The 12,913-nt window shown below is 52.8% G+C and overlaps 1 protein-coding gene across 3 annotated transcripts in view; it reads right to left on the bottom strand.

Annotated features, from left to right (window-relative positions):
• The window catches only part of hth (Meis homeobox homothorax), a 452,720-nt gene that overhangs the window by 394,958 nt on the left and 44,849 nt on the right, over positions 1–12,913 (bottom strand). For all 3 annotated transcript variants that reach the window (XM_017903964.1, XM_017903963.1, XM_017903962.1), the window contains exon 5: positions 2,633–2,683. In XM_017903964.1, the coding sequence (XP_017759453.1) occupies positions 2,633–2,683 (51 nt within the window). The remainder of the gene's footprint in view (positions 1–2,632; positions 2,684–12,913) is intronic.

The following is a 12,913-nucleotide window of genomic DNA, read 5'->3' on the forward strand; positions in this document are numbered from 1 at the left end:
TTGGAGAGAACCGTCTCTGTTGCTCTCGCGAGTCTCTCCTCGTCCACGCTCGTCCCTCTCTCCTCGTCTATCGGTCGTCCTCTGTCAGTCGTTCGCTGCTCGGAGCCCCAGATATTTATGGAATCTTCTTGATCGCGCGTTCGCTGCATTCCGCTTTGCTCGCTCGCCCGCTCGCTCGAGTCCCGTGCCTCGTCGTCCCGGCTCGGCTCGTCCCCGAGGACCCCGGGGACCGAGAACGTTTCAATCTTCATTACCGTCGATGCCAGTGCGGCGCACACCGTGCCAAATTGCGGCCAGGTTTTGTCGCGGCTTTTCGAGACCCGCCCCGATATCGCGGCGACGATCTCGCTGAAATAAATCCACCGGCTGGCGTATTGGAATCGTAGGAGCCCGGTTTCGTGGGAGGAAAAAGCTACGATCGAGAAGGAATATCGGTTTGGCGTCTTGATCCCATTCAGACGGTTTCTTATCCTTCCAGCCCTTCCATAGAAGACTCGTACGTACACGTCGATTACCCCCGCGTATGCGCGTGTGCGTGCGTATGCGCGCGTTCCGTGGGAGGCGAAGCGACGATCTTTCCTGCTCGCGGTACGTGTCATTCTCGCGACAAAGACGTACGAAGAGAAAGGGGAAATGATGGTTACCGATCGAAACGAGTCTGGCACGTAACCGAGCAAGCACGATCCTCGGAGACTGTTTGCTCGGCCGAGTAATCGACTGGCGCACGAAAAAGCGCACGAGGCCGAGCCAACAGAGAAAGGGTTGTGGCCCGCGTGTGTGCCGGTCGTGGATTCGCCGGTAGGTAGCCCCGGCCTTTATAATAATGTAATCGCGGCAAATGAGGAAAATTGCTATAAAATTGCAGGATCGAGCGGTCGATCCAGGCGGGCCTGTCGAGAGGGAGCAACAGAGACGACGAGGGGCGCATCGACGGCCGCGTCTCCCTTGGCCGGCCAATGGCTGCCGCCACGTCAGCTGCCATTTCGATGGAAATGCGATGGATGTCCGCTATTTCGTATGATAAAATATCGCCGCAAAAACGGCGTAGCCGGGCCGAACGGGGCCCGCCCCGGTATTCTGCGGCCACGCAAACAGCTCCTCCTGAAAACTTCCAGGCTCTCTCTCTCCCTCTCCCGGCTTTTTCTCTCCCTCTCGTCCTTCTCTTGCACCGGCTTTACCGGTCGAACGGTTATCAATCGTTAGCGGGGGAAAAACGAGCCGAAACACGCCGGCCTTCTAATGCAATATTTATTTACCGTGGCCCCGGAGTAACAACGCGAGAACGCGCGCGGAATATTAACCGGCTGCCCGGTTCAATTAATCCCGACCGCTGTACCTCTCGTGTCGTCGATCGAACCGCGACACGGGGACCAACCTGCGACTTTTTCGACGTCCACGGGGACCGATCGTGGCCGCGGAATGCACTCTGTCCCGTCTTAATTACAATTCGCGGGAAATCGAAAGTGGCTCTCCCGATAAGATCTTTCCCCTCGTAAAGACCGCGCGCGATTACACCGCGGAATAATTTTATTACACCCCCCTAACGCGGCTTTACGAACCGGAGTAATCTATTCGGGATCAATTAACCCGTTAACTGGTTAAGACGGGTTAACTCGTCACGGATAGCCAATATCTTAGGCGTAACGATTTATTTATCTCGCGAGCCCATGCTTCTCGCTTCTCATCGCGATCGGATTAAAAATACACGGTACAATGTTTACCGTGGCGGCGAGGTCTGAAACCGATCTAATTAAAATCGACTCGCCTTCGTTAACTTTTCATCCCGTGACTAAGGAAATTTCCGATTAAGGGAACCACTCAAGGCCATCAATTAATAACCTTCCTCCTATTTATAGCGCAGACGTCGAACACGGGTACCGGAGAATTCGTGGACACGAAGCCACCGAGCGTCTCTCTCCACTCGCGTACCGCCATTCGTACCCCCGCCGATCGCCGACGATCTAATTCGCGACACGTGTACAGCGATTTACGGGTTTCCGGTTTACGAGTCGGGGCAGGGGGGAAAAAATCCGCGATCCCGGCGAAGAAAGATGGCCGTTCCAATGCAAACAACTCGGAGCGTGCACCGTGTTCGTACGTCTAGCGGCCATTGGACAGCTAAATGACGCCACTTACGCCTGGAACCCGGCCCGAGCCGAGCAAACCGCCAAGGTGCATACGCCATAGCCGACGACGACCGACGACCGACGACGGGTGGTGCCGAGCTTTCGCTACAATTACGGAAAATTGCGCTCCGGCTCGTAACAGTTGTTTTTCAAGCGTTACGAACGGCTTATCCGCCGCGACACCCGGTAATCCTGGACAATTGGAGCGGACGCGAGAACACGCCGACGTTCCGTCTCCTCTCCTCCGACTCTCTCTCTCTATTTCTCCCCGTCTATTTCACCTATTTATCCGTGTATTAATGGATACCGGGCCCATCGGCTTATGCCGATATCGCCCGATCATTTTCGCTCGGACGATTACCTTTCGACGAAAGAAAGATCTCACCGTTATTCGAGATCGATTATCGGATTTTTCTCCGATCTCGTTGGATAGCTCGGGTAGAGCTTGGAAGCAACGAAAGTAAAAAAGGGGAAATAAAATAAGCGGAATCGCAAAAGGTACTCACCTTTTCGAGCTCGAGGAGGTGAAACCGGAGGACCTGGATCGCCTGTACCATCTGCAACAAGAAAAATAAGAGGATCCGAATAAAATTCGTTCGCCAGAGACCGTGCGCACCGGATGGACACAAAGGAGCAGGCGAAGGGAAGGAGGAATACGTAGGTTGGACGGAACGACGAACCCACGAAGCCCCCCGCCGCCCCCCGCAGCTCCCAAGAATCCCGGCTCGCGTATCTGTCGCGCTTCCATTTATTTCCCCCGGACACGGAAAGCTCCGCGGACTATCGGTCGATTCACTCCGCGAGGATTAACGGGAATTAATTATTATTGCATCTGCACGCCGCTAATTGCGTCCCCGAAATTCCATGTGCCATCGAGCGATCGATACGCATCGGGCATAGATGGTACCGGTTCAACGACCGTGTGTGTCGATATCGGGTAACGAGTAGCAGCAGCAGACCTCTCGAGGAAGAGGCATGGCGGAGAGAGAGACCACTAGAAAATCGTCGTATAACTATCACAGGCCCGAGAGCCGAGTGTCGGGCCCTGGTCACAGCGAGCAACCTCGCCTTCTCCGCCATCCCTCTTCTCCTCCCCTTTTCACCGTCGTCCTCTTTATTTCTCCGAATCGGCATCGGCCGTGTACGTATAAATACGCGTTTTTCTAAAGCGACACACGGTCACGTTTCTCCGGCCGGGGTATCGAACGTAGCGCATACTCGAGCCACGGCCATCGGCATAATTTTCCGATACGGCGTTACGTTTAAAGCCACCTCGAAGCCCTCTCCTCGCCGCAGCTTCGCCGACCGATCCAGCGTGGAAACGGGGCCCCCCTTCTGCACGCGGCCGCAGCGAGCAGCAGCGGCGATTCAATTAGGCAAAGCGGCAATCTTAATTGTTAATTAACATTATATTTATGCAATTATGGTCCATTATGATTCCGCGCGGCCGATAACGAAGCGACCGCGATGAGTGCTCCCTCAGATAGCGACTGCCTCGAAGGCTGCCTGCCCCGCTGCCATCTCCGCCGACCCCCTTCTCCAGTCTTTCTCCACGCACCTTCCTCGCCTCCACCTTCTTCCTACCGACCCTTTCGGTACACGCTACGCACGCACCGATCTCCGGGATCAGCTGGACGCACGTGTGCGTCCGGATACCAGACTCGAGCGATACCGACCATCCGCGATCGGCCTCTAATGGAACGGACCTATGCACCTATACCTACGACTCTGGATGCGATCCTCGATGACGAAGACTATCTGCTACAGTGGTGTCGTCGCGGAGACCACGCGTTCCTCTCGAACAGTCGAGGAAATACGAAAAATCCGATAGGTGTGTTACTTGCAAGAGAAATTCTCCCGATGCCTGCTACTTTCCACGCGAATCTCTCGGGGAATTCAACGTCCCGGATAATATAACAGAAATTTCGCGTAAATTATTTTCGCTGCGAGATGCTATCTCGCGGGTGCACGCGTGTAAATCTCGCGAGGTGAAAGCTCGCGACAGGGAAGAGTTCTCGAGCGAAAGTGGCGCGAAAATTCGGCGCCGTGTACGGAGGAACGTCGTGGGCAGCGCGGTTTATTAATCTCCGTGACGAAAACCGGGTAAATATCGCGGCCTCTCGCCGGGATAATAAAGGACGACTACACAACGAAGGGACGTCGTGAACACGCCTCTCGACGAGATAACACCGATTCGCTGAATAATAAAGAACGATCGGAGGCCGGCAGCCGGATAACGACGTGAAAAGTGGCCGCGTTACGAGTGGCGTAAATATCAGAGCGAACCGGCGCATTGGGGTTATAAAATCGGGGCCCGGTTCGGTAAAATGGCGCGTAAAAGCGTGGATCACGGGCGAATAGATCGGTTCGGCGTAATTAAACGCGTGATCTAAGTGTCTTGTTCCGCTGTCTCGCGGTTCGTCCGCGGGGGATAAACGGGCCGAGGGAAAAGCGATGATCGGTCGCGGAGCTCGTTACTCGCAATTACCGAGCCACGTAATTGGAAATGAAGGGTTAATCGATGCGTGTTCGGCAGTAGTAAACCGTTATTAGAATATCGTCGGGACTGGACTTGGCCGCGCTCTAAGCTTTCGCTTATCGCAATGCGAGCGTATAGAGCGGGGTACCGATAACGACCAGGGGTACCAGGCTCCTTCGCGATCGCTCTTGCGCGTTTCATTCGCGTCGACTGAAATTACGTTCGACGATCATCGCGGAATCTGTTCGCGGAGTTTGAAAAGAGAAAAAGAATCTTAACGCGTATCCCTCGGACATCGTTCGATCGTTCAACGATTATCGATAATCGCGATAAATTACGGTAAACGCGGAGTTGCTACTATCGAAATAATCGAGTTGACATTTGACATTACTCATTCATATTCCTATCCCGATAATTCTGTCGGAGACACGCGCGTGACAGTGTTCACCGATCGGCTTCGATCTCGGGTTCGGATTTTCCCGCGCGGGGACGAACGAAGAGGTAGAAAAAAGGGGAGAAGAGAGCGAGAGAAAACGACGGGCACAGGCCCCGAGCATCGAATCTCGAACGCCAGGCCTAACGGCGAACGCTGCTGGTCGCGCCGTGGTGGAAGAGGAAGCGAAGGGCGTCGCGAGGAGGCGAGGTGAAAAAAGGCGCGCAGGCACGCCGCAGCGAGCAGAACGCGCCGAGAGAAAAAGAGAAGATGGTATCGCGGCGGTAACGAACGGACGCGCAACACTCGCAGGGGCTGCGAGTGCTCGAGTTGACGAGATGGTGCGAGGCGAGCAGTCGATTCGCCACGACGCGTTCCTCCGCTCTCTGTCCGCGCGCGCACAATGTGTCCTCTATATCCGACCGGAGGTTTTGTTGCTCCTCGGCCAGGCGAGAGAGCAGCCTCTCGTTCCACGCCGCCCGTTTCGTTATCTCCTCCGCTCGGCTCCGCGTTCTCGCGCGCGTTTCCCTCGCGCGATCGAACCGCCATCGAGAGATCTCGCGCCGCTGCGAATTCCCCGACCGATCCACTTCCACGTACACAATACCATCCTCTATACGCCCGATACTACCGCTTTCTTCGCTTTCTTCGCTTCCTTCCCCTCTCGTCCCGTTATTCCATCCTCCGCGCATTCTTCTTCCCTCGCGATCTCGGCCGCGAGGTTTTGCCGCGATCGCTCATCACGTGATATTAATTAGCCTTGCAGCAGCAGCAGCAGCAGCAGCATGCTGCAGCAAGGATGGAGAAGGGCCTGGAGGAGGATAGGAGGAGGAGGAAGGGAGAAAAACTGCGAAACGCGCGAAGAAACGGGGGAGATGGTGTTATTTATAAGCAGACAGGGACGACGCGGTCGGAAGCGACGCCCGACGACGCGGCCCCCGCCCCACGTAAGCTGCGGCTGCACGAACCCGCCTCTCGATCCTCGTCGTCGTTCCAGACCGCTTCGCGAACACGTTCGACGCGCGCGCGCGCCGGCCCGCGTGTAACGCCAGCGTATTTGATGCATGCCTGAGATTACGCACGCTCGCGCGTACGCGTACGCGCGTAAATGAGCAACGTAGCCTGGCGATTTATGCGCGATGATGTCCACGGTTTTTATCCATCCTCGTCCATCGTCGTGCCTCTGGACAGAGTCGGGGCCCCGCTCGCGAGAAGGTGCGCGACGAGGGTCGAGTTTCGACGAGGACGTCCAGGCGAGAGTCGAGCCCGCGCTGGAAAACGGGTGCGAGATTTTTTCGCAGGAATTTCGAGGACGCGTCGAGAGTTTGGGTTTTCCCGAATTTCGAAACGACGAGTGGAAAAACACGATTCTTCGCTCGGGGAAAGTATTATCTGCGATGTCAGATAACCGATTATCGCGCGATGCCGATTAACTCGGGGCGCAGAGAGGAAGATGGGAGCACGCGTTCCGCGAGTGCTAAATAGCGCGAGTTGCAATTGCGCGGCGTTCGGCAACTTTTGGCGGCCAGTGTACTCTCTCAATGCCAACTAATTTGCCCGAATTAAAGAGAACGAGACGGATCGCGAGACTTCAAAATTAGACGCGCCGCTCGAAATAATTGGGCTTGGGCTCCTATCCTGCTCTCGAGATACCGAGCACCTTCCAATGCGATATATCCGAGCCTAACTCTCGATAAGATAGAAAATAATATCCGCGTGTTGTCGTAATCTGCTAATTACGTCGCGCGACGTATCGAAAACAAAAGAATCCATCCCCGATTCGGGGGAAGCAGAAAGAAGGGGGTCCGAATTACTGGCACGACGCGGCAATCTAATTAAAAGCCATCTTCAGACCGAGCCGCAAATTAGCTAACGCGACAACGACGCCCATTAATCTGCGCCAATGAACTCCGTCATCCTCGACACCTACAAACCGCGCGATTTCTCGTCTCCTCGTCTCGCGAACCCCGAAGAAGCTGGCCAAGTCGCGCGGGCATTAATTATATCGGAATCGGATGACAAAGTAACGCGGGGCTGTACGAATTTACGAAATCGAATACCCCACGATGGTCATTGGTGACCGGAGCGCTTCAACTACTTACAACTGACAAAATTAAACGAAAATTGACAATTAGCGGATTTCGAATATAACAGCTAATTACCAGACACTTTGAAATAAAAAGTGCCCCATTGAACGATTAAAAATTTTGATTAGAACATCGATGAAAAAATTATTCCATTGGCGTCCTGAGGGAAACACGTGATTTCGACATGGCAGTCAAAGGGTTACAGGATAAATACGCAATTTTTTGGCAACGTACGAGCTCCTCGCAGATCGACGAGGGAATGAGCGGTGACAAGAGACTATCGCAGTTGCTCGCTCGTCCCTCGAACAAATTAATCCCGGTTTAACGAAGCTAAACGGAGAAAAAGATGCAGACGCGGTGGCAGAAGAAATGGAAAGGGTATGCCGAGAAGAAGCTCGAAAGAATTCATAAAGACGCGTTGCATATGCATAAACTCGGCGTGGATTCGCGAGGTGAACGTCGGTCGTTATCGAGTCGAAACGGCTAATTAATGTAAGGAGCAGTAGCTCGCGCCTCGATCGACGAAGCGGAAGGGGCCTCACGGGGATTCGAGAGCTGGTCGGACGGCGAAAGAAAGACGACGGAAAAGAGGGGCGCCCAGGCCCTCTGCATAGGGGGCGCCACGATATTCAACGGAATTTCCAGCCGGCCGGGAGGATCTACGACGTCGTAAATCTCGCGGGTGACGCGGCGCGGACCGATGTGATACTAAATAGAAATATGGATAAGCGGCGCGCGAGGCGAAAGAAGCGAAATAAATTACGCTCGCCGCGGCCTCCTCCTGTCGCGTCGCCACGCCACGGGACGAGCCCCGATGATTTAATAATTGTAACCGATAAACGAGCCATCCGATCGGGCTAATTGAATCGCGCCGCGGTGGACAATCTGCCAGCAGTTCCTCTCATCCCTGTCCGTCCGATTCTACCGGCGCCACCATTGCGATCCGTCGTTCTATCCTTCGAAAATTTTTTTTCCGGTTCATCGTCAGAGTTTATCACCGGTGTTATCGAACTTCTGCTTTCTCCTCTTCTCTGCCTCGCTATCCCGACCGACTCGCGATTCCTCCGCGGTTTTCTTCTTACCATGCACAGCTATTTACGTTACCGGTCAAAAGTATCCGGTACTCGCCTGTTGCTCGCAGGATGCAATTTAACTAGGAAATTACGGATAATTCGCCTCTTCGATCGTAATTACGATTACGTACCGTACAGTACGCTGTCGCGATAAGATTAATTTTTACTAATTATTATAATACAGTGCGACAGACGACACGAAAACACTCGATCGTAACGAAAAATGAATCTTTATCTGCGGGTTATTTGATTTCCGAGCAACGAGTTCGATAAAACGAGATTCTGCTAAGCCGCCTTAACTACCGCGATTAACTCGAGCAACGATATCTAAAACCGACGGCTACATCCACGGTTATACATTTCAGACACTGTTGCCAAGTTTTTCGATACATAATTTACATTCGTAATACGCGCGATTTCATAAGAAGACGATAAGCGGTTGCTTTCGGCGATTAATTAATTCCTACGTTTTATTGCCATATTGGTTGACCGTTGCCGCGATTTCGACTTCCAGACTGGTATATCGAACAGGTTCTCCGGCCGATTATAAAATCGTTCCAATTTTCCCGGTTAATCGCGAGAAATCCGTAGACGGGACCTAGGCCGGCCGCTTAAACGCGTTATCGCGGGAAGTTTATCGTAGGGAAATACACGAGGACCGAGGCGGTCCGAGAATATCCATAGACCAAACAACGGTGCCGATAACATTGTCGGCCGTTCAATATAAGGAAGAACGATAGCAGGCTATCTCGACCACGAGACGCGCATACGACAAAGGCGAATCGCGTGACGGCCGCGCTCCGTCGTCGAATCCTCTCCGTTCGTCCATCGCGTATATGTGTGCGCCAGCGGCGACTCTAATGAATGGTCGTTAATTGTATCAATTATTAACGAGGGACATCGCGCGGACGCCGCGACCACTCTTATCGATGTCCAGTGATTTACGAGCCGAGCCTCCTCCTCCTCTTTCGCTCGCAGACAATCCTCTCTGTAGCTCCCCCTCTCTCTCTCTCCTCGCGTGTACATTCGTCTTTGTCTATAACGTAAATTCGACTCGAGCTTTGCCGATTCGCGACCGCTTCATTATCGCTCGTGTGCCTCGCGCGTCCGACCCGCGTCGAAAATACCGCGACGCCTCGCCGCCACCGGCGTCGTCCCCTGCCGCGCCCCTATTCCCGGGTAATTAATTTCCAACCACCGATCCCGGCCACTGTCACGATCGCGTGTGACTTATTCATTGGCCATTTGCTCCGTCCGCCTTATCGGCATTCTCCTCCTCCGTCTGCTTCGAGGTCTCTTCTCTTCTCTCCTTTGCCCCCTTTCTTCAAAATTTCTGCAATTTTCACGATTTTCGAGTACCGAGTTACGATTGAAGTTCTAATTAGGGAAATTCGGAAGTCGCGTACGATTTGATAGATTCCCCCCCCCCCCCCCCCCCCCCCGTTTGCGAGCAAACGAATAGTCCTTAGGGGTTAGGGTTGGAAAATATGCCAGCGAAGGAGGGGATGAGAGACGAGGGAACGCAAATGGCGGCTGGAGGAAGGCCGATGGGGCACTTTCGGCTAGAACGACGGACATCGTTTCCCTGGGTCTGTGTGTACAGGAGGAAACTGTCGAAGAAGAAGCTGCGGTACACGGTAGCCAAGAGCGCTGTGCAAGCAAGGGACGGTTTATCTACGACCCTCCTGCGCGTTCGACGAGCCAACGCACTCGACGCGACAATATTTAAATATTGTTAAGCCGGCGCGATACTCGTCGTCGACAAACAGACCCGCGTCTCGCCGATTCCGCGTCGGGCCAACGAGTCCCGCCAGGATTGGCCAGAGAAAAAGGGAAAAAGTCGATGGAATCGCGGAAGAAACCCTAGAGAGCGCGTTTTATCGTGGATCATGTTGAATTTCGACCGGGAGAATTTTCGAATTACTCGCTTTCCTTTTCGAAGACTCGTCCTCTGCCCTTTTCTCTTTCTCTGCCCTCGCGCGGACCACCCAGGCTAGGCGATAACTTCTTTCTTCCCTTTCCTTCGTCTTTTCCTTTTTTCCCCGTCCGTCTCCTGCCCTCTTCTCTTTCGGCTGGCTCTCTCGCGGTGGCAAGAGAGACCTTTCCCCGTCCTCCACGGATCTCTCCTCTCGTGTTTCTTCCCGGCCCGTGTGTGTCCCTATATATACCTACACCTCGCGGTCGTTCTTTCTGCCCCGGGACCATGGGTTGGGTTAGGTTACGCCGGGCTAGGCCTCTCTTTCTCCTTCGGCTGTGACGTTCCGTCGACTCGTCGGGACTATAAATCTCCGGCTATTAAGACGGTAGTCCGCCGTTTTGATGGCCCGTGCCAGGACGCACTATCATCTTAATACTTCGTTATGCGCGCCACCGCCGTGCCAAGGGCCCGGGGTTCGCCGTCCTGCTTTCTCTACTCCTTCGGTTCGCTGCGCTCGCTAACGAACAATTTGTCCAAGGGCGGAAACGTCGCTCGCCATTCCATGCATCAATTTTTCTCCGACTCGCCTGGCTCGTTTGGAAAGCTATCGTTAACCCTCCGCGTTCAATCGCCTCTGCTTTCCTTCCTTTCCTCCTCCTCCTCCTTCGCGATTCCCCTCGCGATTTTTCCGGGTAACCCATCGCGAGCCGAGATGATCCAGATGAATTATTTCATATGCGACACACCGTACGAATGGCATTACGGACAGCTTCCCCGAGATTTCTCGTTGCGAGGAAATAAAAGATTTAATTGCCGCGAATAACAATGCGTTTCCATCGAACGTTTAATCCGCGAGCAGCTCCGCGGAGATGACGAATATCCTCGGGTTATAAATCTTGCAGGTAGCATCGGAGCGATGATTTACATGTTCGGTAGCGGGATTATCAACGTTTCCACGATAAATCTTTGAAACGGAACGGTATCGAAACGAGGAGCGCGTTAAGCGTTGCTTGGACAATGCTTATGCGACAGAGGTCTCGTTCCTTTACCTTAAGCGATAGCGGAACGACACTTGCCTCCACGCGCCGCCATATTTGGCGGGTCGGACGGGCAAAAAGCGCGCGGAGAGGCCACGGATGGAAATTTATTCGGCGGCCGACAGGAAGCCGTCGTTAGGCGTTGTTTTTTCCCCGATTCCGCAAATTTTCAATTTCACATTCGTACAGATTAGACCGTAGAGATACGGCCGGCGCGTACGCGCGCCGATCCCAACCGGCAATTACGTTAATCGGCGCTTGATTTACGATAACCGAGAGAGAATACGCGTAACGAGCACGCGTGGCTACCGGGCGTTTTGCGAAACATTTTTCGGGGTATTAGCCACCTACGTCGTCATCTGGACGTGAGGTATCGTCATCGACCTTTGGAACAGTGGCGAAAGTCGACAGGTAAATCGCTGTTCACCGTTATCGATGGAAACTCCGTCTTACATATTTTCGCTTTCGAGACATTGCCGTTTAAAATTCCCAATGTTAATTCTTCTCATTAGCTTTCCTTTAAATTGCATAATTTCCCGAACATATAGAATTTACTCCTGCTCGGTTCTTCCTTTCCTGCTTTCGCGATGATCGCGTAAATTGTGCATCTCGCGAGCTAATTAACGAAGAAACCGGAATTTCTCTTTAAAATCGCGACACGCGGCACTTCCTCGGGATGGTGGAATTTTAATATCGAAATTTCAGCTGGTCGCGCTCCCCTCTAATTTCCGTTATCGTATCGCGTGAGTGTCGAAATGCCGGGTAATTACGCTTTAAAAAGCAGGTAATATCGGCGTTGAAAGTTTAGTGAAAAATTCGTCACGCTCGAAGAGCAATTTTTTCGTTTCTAATTGCTCGTGCGCGAGCACTCGCGTCGCTTACGACAGCGCGGAATAAATAGATGGATCGATTGGCGAAAATATATCGGGGTTTTACTCGCGTTTGCACGCTTCTGCGAGCGAAACGGAAGTTACGCAAGAGAGCTCGTGAAATTCGCGACGACAGGGAACTCGCTGGGGACGAGCGGCGATGCCTGGCGTCGTTCTCGAAAGAAAAACGCGTCAGCGCGTCCATTTGCATACGATCGAGGCCATGGAATTCCTGGCGCATTTTTCACCGCGATTCGCAACAGGCGTCGATCGTGCCTCGTGAACCTATTTTTCAACGTCACCTGCTCGAAGGTAAACAACGCTCGCGGGAACACGAAGAATCGGCCAAGCTTATCGGTCATTATCGACCCGCCTCGCGCACAATCCACCGGAATTTAATCGATATTGCGAAATAATCCCCGAGGCTGCGTTTCAAAAATCACGAAACACGCGTGTAAACGCTCGCTCGCCGTACGGGTTCGGTTTCTGCTAATGGTTACACAGATTTTTCAATGTATACGCGTTGAAACAATAAAGGAGCGATGTCTGTAAGAAGGGCACGAGTGGGACAAGTATGCACGCCATGCCAATATCTAATGGGATTCAGGTTATTGCGATAAACGAGTATGCGTCGAGAAATAGTCAAATTGAATCTAATAAGAATCGTCCTTTAATAGGAAAAAATTGAGAAACGAGGATAATTAGCGAATTTAGAATTGAGAAGTAGAAAAGGAATATTGGATGAAAGAGAAGAAATTTTGAATTAATCTTCGTAACCCTTTACACACGAGAGGTGACTCTGTCACCATTTAATCAGACTCTAAAGATCGACGTTAATTAATATATCAAATTTAAAATTACCTAACGATGTGTGGAATGTCGAAAGATGAA

This window comes from Eufriesea mexicana, unplaced genomic scaffold, assembly GCF_001483705.2.
Source record: "Eufriesea mexicana isolate 0111107269 unplaced genomic scaffold, ASM148370v2 scaffold2632, whole genome shotgun sequence".
Lineage (NCBI taxonomy): Eukaryota > Metazoa > Arthropoda > Insecta > Hymenoptera > Apidae > Eufriesea > Eufriesea mexicana.